The sequence below is a fragment of the Aspergillus vadensis genome, assembly GCF_003184925.1.
Source record: "Aspergillus vadensis CBS 113365 unplaced genomic scaffold BO88scaffold_30, whole genome shotgun sequence".
Taxonomy (NCBI): domain Eukaryota; kingdom Fungi; phylum Ascomycota; class Eurotiomycetes; order Eurotiales; family Aspergillaceae; genus Aspergillus; species Aspergillus vadensis.
This window is the reverse complement of record NW_020292068.1, coordinates 266,452-281,106: the sequence shown is the minus strand read 5'-3', so window position 1 is coordinate 281,106 and position 14,655 is coordinate 266,452. Positions and strand designations below refer to the sequence as shown.

At 49.8% G+C, this 14,655-nt stretch overlaps 5 protein-coding genes across 5 annotated transcripts; 3 read left to right on the top strand and 2 right to left on the bottom strand.

Annotated features, from left to right (window-relative positions):
* Positions 1–1,090: 1,090 nt before the first annotated feature.
* On the top strand, positions 1,091–2,212 carry BO88DRAFT_397316 (V-type proton ATPase proteolipid subunit). Its single transcript, XM_025705274.1, has 6 exons — positions 1,091–1,151; positions 1,221–1,233; positions 1,290–1,419; positions 1,477–1,633; positions 1,700–1,803; positions 1,872–2,212. The coding sequence occupies exons 1-6, from the start codon at positions 1,135–1,137 to the stop codon at positions 1,943–1,945; spliced, it is 495 nt and encodes a 164-aa protein (XP_025558308.1). The 5' UTR covers positions 1,091–1,134; the 3' UTR covers positions 1,946–2,212.
* A 290-nt stretch (positions 2,213–2,502) lies between these two features.
* BO88DRAFT_491438 (putative MFS transporter) lies at positions 2,503–4,219 on the bottom strand. The gene is made up of 3 exons (XM_025712859.1): positions 3,946–4,219; positions 3,834–3,896; positions 2,503–3,784 (listed from the first exon to the last, which is right to left on the bottom strand). The coding sequence occupies exons 1-3, from the start codon at positions 4,148–4,150 to the stop codon at positions 2,526–2,528; spliced, it is 1,527 nt and encodes a 508-aa protein (XP_025558307.1). The 5' UTR covers positions 4,151–4,219; the 3' UTR covers positions 2,503–2,525.
* Positions 4,220–6,349: 2,130 nt separating this feature from the next.
* Positions 6,350–8,288, top strand: BO88DRAFT_474273 (MFS transporter; the record flags this gene model as incomplete). Its single annotated transcript, XM_025711808.1, has 3 exons — positions 6,350–6,422; positions 6,503–7,425; positions 7,477–8,288. 3 exons carry the CDS (start codon positions 6,350–6,352, stop codon positions 8,068–8,070), a joined length of 1,590 nt encoding a protein of 529 aa, XP_025558306.1. The 3' UTR covers positions 8,071–8,288.
* Positions 8,289–8,639: 351 nt separating this feature from the next.
* BO88DRAFT_474267 (putative DRAP deaminase) lies at positions 8,640–9,185 on the bottom strand (the record flags this gene model as incomplete). The annotated part of the gene is made up of 1 exon (XM_025711807.1): positions 8,640–9,185. The coding sequence occupies exon 1, from the start codon at positions 9,171–9,173 to the stop codon at positions 8,640–8,642; it is 534 nt and encodes a 177-aa protein (XP_025558305.1). The 5' UTR covers positions 9,174–9,185.
* Positions 9,186–9,899: 714 nt separating this feature from the next.
* BO88DRAFT_458038 (NACHT and WD domain protein) lies at positions 9,900–14,564 on the top strand (the record flags this gene model as incomplete). The annotated part of the gene is made up of 2 exons (XM_025711020.1): positions 9,900–10,704; positions 10,768–14,564. 2 exons carry the CDS (start codon positions 9,900–9,902, stop codon positions 14,562–14,564), a joined length of 4,602 nt encoding a protein of 1,533 aa, XP_025558304.1.
* Positions 14,565–14,655: the final 91 nt, after the last annotated feature.

The window sequence follows — 14,655 nt, the reverse complement described above, 5'->3', positions numbered from 1 at the left end:
GTGGACAGTACAACTATACCACCTACCTCATATTACATTATCAACACGATGCAGTGCTCTTTTTAAGAAATGGAAGATGATGTGATAGAACAGCAGGAATATACACGAGTAACTATGAAATGGCCTGGCCACGATTACTAGACTAGGCAACAACAAATATACCCTGACAGACCAGCGCAGTCTCAGCCCCATCCAGGGTCCTCCAGAAGTATAGCCAGTGTGTCACTCAGTAGCCGCTAGGCATTTAGATAAGCGCCTGTGCACGGCGGGGGTCAGTCCTCATCGAACAACGCCTGGAAGATTTGTCTCTTTCGGGCAGACAAAGTGGGGCTTTCCGCCCTGAGAGCATCTGACCACTCAATTTACTTGAACTGCAGGGGTAAGTAGATGGACGTTGAGAATAATAAAACATTGAAAGGGCCTGTATGGCTTTCTAGGTAGATGGACTGGATAGATTCTGATTTTGAGCTATATGTGTGAACATTCTAGTATTTGGGTGCCCGTCCATCGCAAACGTACATCGTGTCCCAGGCAGAGCAGCATTGACCAGGTGGACAAACCACCTCCGCCATAAGGCTGCGCTAGTGTAGAGCCACTTCCCACTAACTGTGTGAGTCCAACCCAGAATACAAATGTGTCCACGACTTAGAAGACCCATATTTGAAAAATACCGGGATTCTAAGTGCTCACTGGTCAACCCAAGTGAGACATCCCCCACCTCGATCGGGAACATCCGCTCGATCAGGATTATGGTTGCCTGCGCCCTCATACCAGTAGTATACAGCCCACTGGGATAATACCTGGATTAGAATGGATAGCGATCACCAGCCCTCTCAGAGGTGCTGATGTAGGTGGTTTACTGTCCTTTCGGGAGCCCTAGGCCCCCGACAGGTGCGACCTATTGGCAGTAGAGAACTAGCTCGAACGGCCTAAAGAATGGCCTTTGTATGTTAAAGTTGTAGGCCCAATAGGTCCGGGCAAAGGGTCTTCTGACATATGTTTAGCTTGGCTTGGACTTGTTAAAAGGTATAAAGCTGCCTGCCTAGTCTCCATCGACTGTTTTGTTCTGTTGCATCGTCCAAAACCCCGATATACAGCAGCCTAGCGCCCAGAACAAGGGAAAGGCAAGGAACGATGCTATCGGAGTACTGGTCAGAATCCCCAAAGTAGTCTTGTGTGCTTCTTTACGAGAAAGAGTAGCTAACGGCGTCACTATCTAGTCCCAGCTATGGAGTGAGCATTGCCTAATTACGGCCAAAGCAAACAAAGACGGCTTCTAACCTTCAAAGCCTCTCTTCGGAGTCCTTGGATGTACAAGCGCCATTGTATTCACGAGCATCGGGGCAGCCTACGGAACCGCAAAGGCCGGGGTGGGCGTTTGCTCATCGGGCGTCCTGCGGCCGGATTTGATCGTCAAAAGTATCATTCCACCTATATTACCCTGCGTGTAGTGTTGCATGAGCTGATCAGTGGAAGACATCGTTCCCATCGTTATGGCCGGTATCCTAGGCATATACGGCCTGGTGGTTTCAGTACTGATTGCCAACAACCTCGCGCAGGAGATGGCTCTGTACACGAGTCTGCTTCAGCTGGGTGCCGGTCTGGCGGTTGGGCTTTGTGGTCTGGCTGCTGGGTAAGTAAGCTTTATTTGAGCATGTCAGTTGGTATCAGCTAATGAATATCGGCTGGTTAATCGCAGGTTTGCAATTGGAACTGTAGGCGATGCAGGGGTCAGAGAAACCACGCAGCAGTCGAGGCTTTATGTGGGCATGATTCTTATTTTAATCTTTGCTGAGGTCTTGGGTATGTGCCTCTGACATGTGTTTATCCCAGGAACGGATGGAAGCTAATGCAGCGGGATGGTATGATAGGATTGTACGGCTTGATTGTCGCGCTGTTGATGAACTCCAGGGCAGGCGTTGTCGACTTCACGTGCAGTGGCTGATTCTTCAAGATTCAATGTGGCACGCTGGATCTGTGGGTACAAGGTTGTGCATGTATCCCAGTACTCCACCGTTCGATCAGTGGTGAAATTTCTGGGCATGATCCGGTTGCTCTCTTAGTTCGTGATCGAGCATCCACATATACCCTGCGTGCTGGGCAGGCATTACTTGCACCTCCAGATGTCCTCATACAAGGACTTCCATTCTACACAGCATATGGGTTTTTGTCTGCTAGAAAACGTAGAAAATGTCTACCAGTGACTTCACCAGTCATGAGCCTAACAGGCATCATAGTTTCAAGAGAATTGGTAGATATCTGATTAGCTTGCGAGCTTGTCCTCGGTATGCCATGGAGAAAATTATGAAAATCTTAGCACCCTTCCCCAGAAAGTACAAGTTGTCCTCGGGCATGAGAAAGGCACCTAGCACGGCACCCCTAGGTCATTTTCTGGGATATGGTCGCATCCGGTTCACATGAACGGGCGATGACAAGCTCTACAACTAACCTACAAGACTCCTTCTCAACATTAATAGAAGTACCCATTCATTGTATTCATTCCTCGTAAAAATCGTAGAAATATATTATAAGAACCATCGGAACCCGACAGCGCCCGGTCCATCGCGCAACCGTTCAGTCGGGACATCCTGCGCCCGCATCCTGACACCCTCCTTACGATCCCTCCGGTGATTATCCACAAGCATATATACCCCCAACAGCGCCGCCAGAATAGCACCAGTTCCCCCGAATGCGCCCACTGTGACGAGGGCAGGCAGATACTTGGGCTTATCTTTCTCCCGGAAGACATTACTCGACACCAAGCCCATCAGGTTCGCCAACGGCACACCAATACTCGTCAACAGCACACGCTTGTTCTCATCTGCAATGTTGTTGTTATACCATGTGGAGAGCAGCACCGACGGTGCTGAGGTACCCCAGGTCATCATGAAGGTGGCAAAATACGCTAGGTGGATCTGACGATCGACGTCATCGATAGCGGCGTAGATCATGAAGCCTGTAAAAGTGAGGAGGAAGCCTAGGACGATGAAAGGAGCGCGGAGGCGGACGGCGTCTGATGCAAAGGCGAGGACGATGAGCATGACGGCTCCAGTGACATTAGGGGCCACAGTGTAGAGGTTTGTTTTGACGGTGGAAAAGCCCAGGCGTTGAATGATCTGGGGCATGAAGAGGGCGACGCCCTGCAGGGGCACACCGAGACAGATTTCGATGGCGAGGAAGGCGTATGTTGAGGGGTGTTTGAAAATGCCGAGAGCGGAGCGGAGGCGGAAGGGCTCGTCGACGATGGCGGAACTGTCCACTTGAATGCGGTGATGAGCGAGAAGCCTCTCGTCTTCGCTGAGGAAGGAGGCTGTGGAGGCGGAGCGAGGAAGGTACCAGAAGGCGAAGCAGGAGAAGAGAACGGTGACACCGCCTTCGAGAATGAAGAGGTAACGCCAGTCTGGGAGCGAGGAGTGTTTGATTTGGAAGACGCCGAAGGCGAGTAGGCCGGAGAAGGCGTTGGCAATGTTGCTGGCTGCGTAGAAAATGGCGAGGCGACGGGCGAGCTCGCCACGTCGGTAGAAGGTCGTGAGGTAGTAAATGACTAGCGGGAAGAAGGCCGCTTCAGACATGCCGAGGAACCAGCGTAGAGCGAACATGCCACCGAAGTTCTTGGTCGCAGACGAGAGCAGGGTGAATGAGCCAAAAGAGAACATGAGCACGGGCAATACGCGTGCGGGACTCCAGCGCTTGCCGAGCATGGCAAATGGGGGCGCGAATACAACATATGGGACGTAGAAGATGGATAGGAGTAGGTTATATTGGCCGGGTTTGAAGTTAAGATCTGGTAATGTTAGCGACGGTAGATAAAGAAGGAGCGAGGGGTAGTTTACCATCGCTCATGCCGGCGGTTTCGGCATTACTGAGGTTGCCTTTATCCAGGGCATTGAAGAGGTCTAAAGTTATGAGCAGGCAAGTAAATAACATCTAGATAGATGTACGTACACATCAATGCGAGCACGGGAAGTATACGGAAATCGAAGCGGCGACAGAGAGCCCGTTCGGCCTTGTGGTCGATGACCTGGACGACATCTTCGACGACCCCCGGGACAGAGCCGTAGCGGTCGATGTGTGAAGCATCGTCAGTGATGGAGTCGCGTGTAACCGACTTTTGGACTTTCGGCGGCGGATCCGAGGCTTGGGCGATCATGGTTCCTCCCGACGGCAGGTGTATGTTTAGAGCTGAGAGGATAGGAAGGGGAGGTTGGAGGGAGGGGTGTTTTCAAGAGGTGACGATGCAAGGAGGGAAGGGAGAAAGACGGTCTGCTTTATGCATAAACAAGAACGGACAGGAACAGGCTTATCAGCCGGCCGTGAGGAGGATAACTGGAACCCCCCACGGCTTCTCCGCAGATCTGGCGATGCGACGACGACGGATGCGGCAAGGTTGCATCGCGGTGGCCCTTATCAGCCGGGGAGATAGCGTTGGGCGATATCGGCTGCGATGTTAGTTATCAGCACCCCTGTCAGTGCTCGAGATAACTCAGATTAAGGGTCTTGGCTGCGTGTCACCGCTCGCCCTGCAAGATACACCTATGTAAGCAACTTGAGGAAGGATTAAAACCATCAACTTGCAGGGTCATGAAGGGAGTTGAGGATGAGAGAACAAATTGAGTTTGCTTCTTCACTGAGGTTACATTGACCCTCATGTGAACTTCCCCGCATTCAAGCTTTGCCATGACGCGGACCGACTCTATCCATCCCCTGGATACGAGATGCAGGCCTTCAACATTTGCCGAGGTGCAGACTTCCCGTGACGCACGGTGACTCTCCATGCTGTCAGTGCGCTGGCCTGGTACGGAGCACTCAAAGTCAATGACACGGAACATTTCCACGTTGTCTGTTGACACCCGGCGACTGATCATCTTCCACAGTCTAGTCTCTACTCCTTTCTCTTATGCTAGTCCTTCCCAGACAATTGCAACCTCAGAGGTAGCCATCGTGGGGATGTCCCTTGGTGCATTGCGATGACCACATTTGGTCGGAGAAAGCCATTCATATGGCACGAAGAGAGGCCGTACACTCAGGTGCTGTCCTCCGGTATTGAAAGATCAACATACCTTCTTCATCAACCGGTATCTATAAGGCAGTCATACTACGATAAAGGCACCAGATAGTATGGACAACAAGGTAGCTCAAGGAAGCCCACCTCTTGCTAGGCGATTTGAACAAATCTTAACATCGTTCCTTGTCCAGAGGTCTGATTAAATCGTGACCATAGTCAGAAATTCCTTTCTCGGTCGCTGCAATCTCCAGTCGCGACCAAGCAAGGGGGCAGAAGCTGGCCATGCGTGGCAGCCCTTCTAGCTCTAACAATTCCAGTAACAGAAGCTCCTATTATGTGAAAAAAAAAAAAAAAAAAAAAAAAAAAAAAAAAAAAAAAAAAAGAAAAAGAAAAAGAAAAAGAAAAATGCCCGCTTCATCTGCAGATCGTCAACAATGAGATCGAGAGCGATGGAGCTATCTCCGACCAGTCGTCCGAGGTGAATACACGGACTGATCTGTCATTAACATATACCACCCGGTCTTGCGATCGTGGGCGTTGCTCCGTTTGCGCATCCCTTGCTTGCTGAACTCTGCATAATTTTGGTTTGGGCTAGACGCGAGGCGCATAGCTCTCGACACCCAGCGAGGATGTCTTTCTGGAACCGATTGCAAAGCACAAAGCCTCCGTCCTGACAAGCGATCATCAATCGCTCTATCTCGATATAAGCGCTGTGGATAATATATGTGACTGGATGAGTGCTTGTTGTGCTGATTCTTATTTCTGTGGGACTTGTAGTAAGCATCCTCTAGAAGGTCACAGACAGTCATCAGATAACAACGACAGGCAATGGCCAGCGCTTGGTTACGCATTGATTTTGGCAAGGCGCACGGCCAGCACTCTTCTTACTGGCCAATATCATCAGAAATGATGACGATATAGTGGCATTTCGATTATCCAGATCCAAGTTGCTAGGTAGTTACGTATTGACGCTATGATCGGAAATCTATTTTGCCATTTCTTGGGCTGATAAAGCGCCTCGAACTGGTGGAGTTGCGATGACTTGGTGTATGCCAGAGGCGACATGTTTGTGGTGGTTTATGTAAGACAGTCGGGGAACGGAGCAACGGAGACTTACCCGGAGACTTTTGCCCTAGTACTATAGACCGTGTTATTACTCCGGATTGGGACTGACAAATCGACTCCTGGACAGCATCAAATGAGGCTGCATTTGTGTTTAGATAGATCAGCTTAGCAGCGTCCTCTTTAGGTCACTCTCTTCGCATTGCCAAAATGTACTCCCTCGTATCGCCTCAAACCTCTTCCTCCATCGCTACCGTCGAATAACACTCACATCGATTCGCAATGGCTACCTCATCTCCAGGAGCGCAGGAAATTGCGTCGCATGATTTAGAAATGTCATCAAGACGTGCTGATGGTAAATAACTCTCGAAGATGTCTCACAATAGCTGGAGGCCTTATCAATCCATTGACTAACTGATAATGATTCAGGTGTAGTTTCTGAAAAGACTGCTCCGGATGAATACGTCTACATTGCGGATAGATACAACTTGCTTCGGCGGATCATCTTCATCATGACGGTGTGTTCATCCATGTTCACCAATCAGCTGGGCCTATGCAACAGCCTCACGACTCTCGAAATAATCGGCGAATCCTTTGGTGTCACTGCTCCTGGTCAACTCTCGTGGACAGTGTCTGGCTACGGCTTGACTCTAGGCACATTCGTGTTGATCGGGGGACGTCTGGGCGACGAGTTTGGCAACAAGGCAGTTTTTATCATCGGCATGGGCTGGCTTGCTTTGACCAGCATGATGGCAGGAGTCTCTGTTTATTCCAGCTGGCCCGTCTTTGTCCTTGCTCGAGTCCTGCAGGGCCTTGGTCCCGCGTTAACTGTGCCTAATGCACTCGCTATCTTTGGCAAATGCTTCTCGCAGGGCCCTCGAAATATGGGATTTGCATGGTTCGCTGCATCAGCTCCAGTCGGTGCGATGGCAGGTCTCCTCTTTGGGGCCCTCTTCGCCATGGCGTGGTGGCCATGGATATACTGGAGTCAGGCTTTGGGGGTTGCCTTTCTCTTCGTGCTCGCCATATTTGCAATTCCAAACATGCCTGTTGAAGGTGAGAAGAACCAGCGACGAACAATACGAGAAACCTTAGACCGCCTTGATCTCCCGGGAGGTGTCACCGGGGTGACAGCCCTAGTTCTGTTCAACTTCGCCTGGAACCAGAGCCTGGTCACGACCTGGGATGAACCCTATGTATACGTGTGTCTCATCCTCAGCTTCTTGTTCCTGGCGGCGTTCCTGTTCATCGAAATTCGCCTAGCCCGGTATCCAATCCTACCTGTCGCCGTCCTCACTTCCGACATCGCCTTCGTCTTCGGTTGTACAGCAGCGGGCTGGTCCACATTTGGGATCTGGGTAAGTACACCTCTTTGGCCCAATATTCCATTAAATTAACAATGTATCTAGCTCTTCTACGTCATCCGGATATGCCTTAACATCGGCGGTCAAACCCCCATCCAACTAGCCGCATGGCTCTCTCCCATCCTCGTCACCGGCATATCAACAGCCTTGATCGTTGGCAAAATAATCACCAAGGTTCCAGCCCCGTTCATTATGTTGTTTGCAATGCTTTGCTACTTTTTAACTTCCCTGCTCATGGCCTTGCGACCCGTACATTCGACATACTGGACCTACTTTTTCTTCGCCACCATCATTGCCACCTTTGCCATGGATTCATCATTGCCCGCTGCCACAATCATCTTCTCGAACGCGGTGCCTCGACAGTACCAGGGGATGGGATCCAGTGTGATCATGACCATTGTTGTGTATAGTATCTCGCTCGGTCTGGGTTTCGCTGGTACTATTGAACTTCAGATCAACAATGGCGGACACACCAAGGCAGAGCTGCTGCATGGTTATCGGGGTACGCTCTGGTTTTCAGTCGGGTTGACGGCATTCGGCACGGTCCTTGCCCTTATTTTTCTACTCAAAGATCAGCGGAGACAGAAGCGGACCAAGAATCAAGACGAAGAGGAAAAGAATGATTCATCGGAAAGTTGAACGCTGGAAGACCTGATCCAGAGCATGGGTGGAGTATTGACTAGATGAGAATTGAAGACTCCAAACTGGCCGAGTTTAAATGTTGGGACTTGATTTAGACTGGCAGTACTTGTGTTGAAGCATGAAACCCTCCGCCCTCTGCCCCCGGTCGCCATGGTTCCGGGACCTTGTCGGGGCTGCTATTAATTATTGGGAAAACTACGAGATTACATTACTACTTCTACATAACATATTTAATTTCGCCTACTCTAGCTCTGACAGATCTCTGATCAGTAAATAAACTTCTAGGTTCATCATTAGTTTATGCATTACTTGGCTACAACATAAGCAAATTACTTTCTTGTTCATGGACTAGACTTGGTCTTCAAATATATTAAAGTGTATTTTCTCTCTAATTACTGTTTGAATGTGTTTAGTGTCTGTCCATTTTCTATTCATATCTCTAGCTGGCGTCAGTATACTAAAAAAAATAAATATGATTTCTTTGCACATTAGTCTGAGAGGTTTCTGGAAACCGATAAATTCCGAGTGTGAGTAACGTATCTTTTGATCCTGGCCTTTTTAAGGCATTAGTGCCCGGCTGTCGCGACCTCGGTAATACGATCTTCCATGCCCTCCACCAGCTTAACCACGACGCCCGCCTCCTCCAGTCGCTTCCTTCCCGTGTTTTCCCCGATGAATTTCTCCGGCTCCTTGATTCCAACGTAGACAAACTTGATTGCGTCGCCCAATTGGAGTATCCGCTCCACGCAGGTTCGATTGCCGCTCAGCCTTCGGTTGCAGGGCTCCATGGTCGTGTACAGGACAGTGTTTTGGGGCAACACCTTCCCAATCTGATCCTCGGGGATATCATGCTGTTCGGCCACTTTGATGAAACAGCAGTGTTCCGCGTGGGTGTTGCCTGGATCTCCTGGACGGTCTCCTGGCAATTCCATAGAATATCCGGTTGAGAGGATCTCGTTTTTGTCGGCATCGACCAGAACTGCTCCGACACAGAACTTCGTCGGAGCTGGGGGCGAGAGACGAGCTTGATCGAGAGCATAATCCATGTATGCCTTATGGTCGCCAGCTGGGATGCTGGGGTGGCTTGGCTTAGCGGTCATTGTACGAAAGGCTCCAGTAGAGGAATTTAAAAAAATGCTTCACCTCGATCGAGTCAAGATGATATTGGGTGGTGTATGTGCCATGAAGTAAAAGAAAGAATGCAGTACGAGAAAGACCGCATGGATCGATCGTATCTTCCAATGGCCCCTGGGATGAGGAGGGATGGCTGATGCGGGCCGCCATCATTCCCCTTTGGCAGCTTAGGGTGCTTAGGGGCGCTAAATCACCCACTCAACGTCCCTAACGCGCCCCACTGTATGTAGGTGTGATGGGAAATTGTTACCCAGCCACGTACTTTGGCACCAGAGGCCGTCGAAGCGCCAACTGCTTATTGGGATTAGCATACTCGCTGGGGTGTTAACGTTAGCGCCCAGGCCGTTCTTTCCCTCCGGGCAGTATGGTAGGTTGACAGAAATCCCAAAGCTGTTGGGTACTCTACCTTCCTATAATAATCAGATAATCCTGCTTATAGAAGGTCACAACGGTAAAGGTGGGTGCAGTTCCGCTTCCTTGCCCTTCCGTTGTCTCATCCTGGTCCTACCCCAATCGCCCAAGCAGGCCCGGTGGGCCACTACCGTGCTGTTGGGCTATTATATATAGTAACTGTATGTTCTCTCTGTCACGGTGTCTTGACTGCAGACATGGCTAAACAGACATTCGTAGTTCGTGAACGTGGTGTCGTTCCAGAAGGAGCGTACTTATGACCTCATCAGAGTATAGTCAGCATGGACGATCCAAAAGGCCCTCTTGGCCTAAATCTCCTCCATTCGCCATTGGAGCCTCACGTTGAGTTTGTCTTCGTACACGGCCTTGGTGGTGGTTCTCGGAAAACATGGAGCAAATCAACCGCCAGCTACCACTACTGGCCACAGGCGTGGCTCCCCAAGGACCCCGCATTCAGCAATGTGAGAGTACACAGTTTCGGGTACAACTCAGACTATTTGAAGGGCAAGGGCAACTGTCTAGACATACACCATTTCGCAAAATCCCTATTAGGGGAGTTGAGCACCTCTCCACATCTCAGTCATGAAGACACACCGATAGTGCTCTTGGGACATAGCATGGGCGGCTTGGTTATCAAAAAGGCTTATCTACTAGCGAGCCAAGACACCTTGTTTGAAAAGCTCGTGAAGCGCTTTCATGCAATCTATTTCTTTGCCACGCCTCACAGAGGGTCTGACTCGGCTAAGCTACTTGAGAATATCCTCAAGATAACGCATTCCTCTCGCGCTTACGTCTCCGACCTCAAGCGAGGCTCCAGTACGATACAATCTATCAACGATGAATTTCGGAATCATTCCGGCAAGATGGAATTATGGTCATTCTATGAGACATACAAACTTACCGTTGGACTGTTCAGCATACTCATCGTGGACCCAGATTCAGCCACTCTTGGATATCGCGAGGAGCAACAGATCCCTTTGGGAGCCGATCATCGCTCAATCTGCAAGTTCGATGCGGTCACAGATCCTAACTATATCACCGTTCGGAATGCCTTAGCATTGACCGTAAGCCGAATATCGCATTCAGGTGAGTCCCCATATCCACTCCACAGGTGACACTAATATGGACAAGTTTCTGACTCAATACAAGTGGTCAAGTTGAAAACACAGCAAGTGAGAATCCAGTTACAGCAGCTGGAGACATATCTAGGCGTTCATGAAAATGTTGAGGATGACCTTATCCTTCTCGAAGACGCTCGTATGAAAGGTACTTGTGAGTGGTTTGGATCCAAGTCGAGTTTCCTTACCTGGAAAAGCTTTGAAAACAGCAGTCCAATCGTCTTCTGGGTCAATGGAAAACCAGCCACTGGAAAGTCGGTGCTTGCTGGATATGTTGTCAGTCAGCTACACAAGACCAGGGCTGGTTGTAGTTTCTATTTCTTTAGACATGGTGATAAGTCGAAAAGTCGACTTAGTGGATGCCTGCGTTCCTTGGCTCTCCAGATGGCTTGCACAAATGCCGAGGTTAGGAACATACTTCTTGAGATGCAAAGCCAGGGAGTCAGAGTTGATAGTGAAGACGAGCGAGTTCTATGGAGAAGGCTATTTCAACCCGGCATTCTTCGGGCTATTCCTGAGGGTCATTATTGGGTGATTGACGCACTTGATGAATGTGCCTCCTTGTCTTTATTTTTCGATGCCATGCTGGCCAATCTCGACGAATCGACTCGGCTACGGATACTGGTAACTAGTAGGGCGACACCGGGGATATGCCGATACTTTTCATCGCTTGGAGCGCATAAGGTTATGTCCGAGCAAGTCTCCGTGTCTGATACTCTCCCGGATATAAAGCTGCTCGTCGAGGCCAGAACAGGGTCTTTGGCGGTAGGTGGAGACAGAGACCGCAATAACTTAGTGTCCAAGATTTTGGATAAGTCCCAAGGGTCGTTTCTGTGGACTGCCTTGGTACTGGAAGAATTGTCGAATTCGCACAGTGAGCAGGAGATAAGCCAGGCTCTGCAGGATATGCCTCGGGATATGGAACAGCTCTATATGAGATCGCTCGAATCGATGTCGCAAGCTTCACAGGGAAAGACATTAAGCAAGGCTGTTCTTATCTGGACTACATGCGCAGCGAGGCCACTCAAAATCACCGAGCTTGAAGTCGCCTTGGGGCTGGACGTCAATGATCATTTTCCGAGGTTAGAGGAAAGTGTATTATCACTCTGTGGCCAGTTTGTGACAATTGACAAACTTGGCAAGGTTCAGATGGCTCATGAGACGGCGAGAGAGTTTCTTCTCAACGCCAACCTCAAGTCTGAGTATGCTATCAGGAAGGAAGAAGCACATACTCGCATTGCTCGAACTTGCCTTACGTACCTCACAGACGACGAGATGAAGCCCCCTCGGACGAGTAGACGAGGTGCTACGGCCTTCTCATCAAGAAAGAGGTCAAATTTCTGCGCGTATGCCTGTTCAGAGTTCTCGTTCCACCTGTCAAAGTCAAGTCCACTTGCAACTGATGTCTTCCACCTACTTGTAAAGTTTCTCAAGGCGAATATCCTGTCATGGATAGAGATGGTTGCGCAGACCGAGGATTTTAATCTTATCATCCGCGCCGCGAAATATCTCAGGAAATACCTCAAAACCTGTATGGCACATCTCCCGCCTGTTAGTGATGACACTCCTCTTATCACAGGCTGGACAACGGATCTGGTACGCGTTGCTACCAAATTTTCTGACGCTCTACTGATTTCACCCGCGGCCATTTACTCTCTCATTATACCTTTCTGCCCTCAGGAATCCACAATTTACAATGCTGGCAAGACTGTGAAAAGGCTTTCCGTGATGGGCCTTTCTCAGAACCAGTGGGATGATCGAATGGCATGTATTGAGTTCAGTCAAAGTCAAACAACGGCCATCTGCTACGGCGAGATGATTTTTGCAGTTGGTTTGAGTTCCGGAAAGGTCGCGCTTTACGATGCTACGTCGTGTCAAGAGTTTACAACACTGGAGCATGGAGAAAGAGTTATGCATTTGCAATTGTCTAGCAGACGCGGGCTGATTGCTGCATGCGGAATGAAGACAATCAACACATGGGAGATTCTTAGTGGCCGATTGATTTCCACTTATCCCGCCCCATCCCGGCCACTGGAGATGATAGTTTATAATGATCGACTTATAGTTGTGTCGGCCAAAAATTACTTGGCGTCGTGGGGACTCGACGGCGGCGATATTCAATATCCCCATCGGCCATTGAACGATTCTGACAATATGGAAGTTCAGACACATCGAGTCCCTTCCGCCGTATCAATATCAGTCGGTCACCAAATGATGGCAGTTGCCTACAGCCGACGGCCGATCATCCTCTGGGACCTCCAGGAGGACGCTTATTATGGGAGCTGTGGGAAGAAACACGCCAGTGGCGAAACCAGCAGACACATGGTCACTGCATTGATTTTCAATCCTAACCCTTCGATAGAACGCCTTGTGGTAGCCTACCTCGATGGAGAGCTTACCCTCGTGGATCCATTCCAGGATGAGGTTCTTGTGAGCTTCCGGGCCAATTGTCAGACCCTAGCAGCTAGTCCCGATGGGCGTCTACTTGCGGGAGGTGTCGGATCTGGAATAATCCAAATATATGACTTCGAGACCTTAACGCTTCTCTACCGAGTTGAGTCCACCAAATCCTACATCAAAGAATTAGCATTCAGCCCGGATAGCCTGCGACTGGCCGACATCAGGGGTACGGAATGTAACATCTGGGAACCTGCTATTCTTCTTGGAGACTCAGGCGGAGACGGCAGCAGTCAGGTAACGTCCGATACTTTGGTCGAAACAGTAGCCACGGAGACAAGAGTCAAGATCACTGCACTCACTGTGGACGTCCAGGAAGATGCCGTATTCTGCAGCAAGAGCGACGGATCAGTATGTCTCTACAATATGCGATCTGGCAATGAGATACGTACACTCTATCGTCATAAGATCAGTGTTCACGCACTCGGCTGGCTACCCAAGGCCAAACTCCTGCTGAGCATCGACGTGTCGAACAGAATATTAGGGTGGAGACTCAAGAAGTCACCGACAGAAGGTTGGCTGTCAGACGAAGTGCTCTTCCGATCACGCCTCGACTGCGGACATGCAATTACCCAGGCACTGGCTAGTGATGTCGCAGGAAAATTCATTTTGTCCACACGAGGATCAGATCATTTGTGGAGTATTGGCGGCCACCAACTAGACATGCGAAAATATTCGTCGAGACCTGGCATCCGCAAGTGGCTGCAACATCATGACTCGGAAGAACATGTGATATGCTTTGAAGGCGCGACCGCTCGTATCTATACTTGGAGTGACTGGACGGAAGTGGCAATAGTCGAGGTCCAAATTGATTTGGATGGTCTACAGATCAAGAATGCCTTTCCATGCACATCCGCAAGGAAACAACGCATACTTCTCGAGTTATCGGAGTTAGATGGCCCAGCTAAGACATGCAGGCTCTACCTGCTCGATGCGAAGGCATTTGCCGTTTGCAACGGAGATAAGCCTGATAGTCCCAAGGCAAAATGCGCAGGACAGAAAGATACGCTACTAGAGAACAAGCTAACCCATACTGACCGGACATCGAATCAATGCCTTATCAACAGAGTAGCCACCCTGAGCAAGTACATCGCAAATTGTATCGGCGTTACCGCGTCCAGCAAGGTTGTCTTTCTGGATACCCACTCCTGGGTCTGTACTGCTGATCTGGACACACCGGAGGATAGCAAAGAGCTATACGTTCGCCATTTCTTTGTGCCATATGATTGGTTTTCGGGGTCAAGGCACATAATATCGACCCTTGCTAGGCGAGATGTCTTGATGGCACGCAAGTCAGACCTCGCTGTTATCAAAGGAGGATTGGAATACACGCTGCCGGTGGAGTCTCCGGGAGCTGTAATTGAAGGTTGACATGGCACTTGGAGGGAACGAGTGTTACCTCTTAAATCCAGAACGTGGTTTTCAGCGTTGTGGGAGCGGGCTGTTTTGTAGTGTCCTCTCG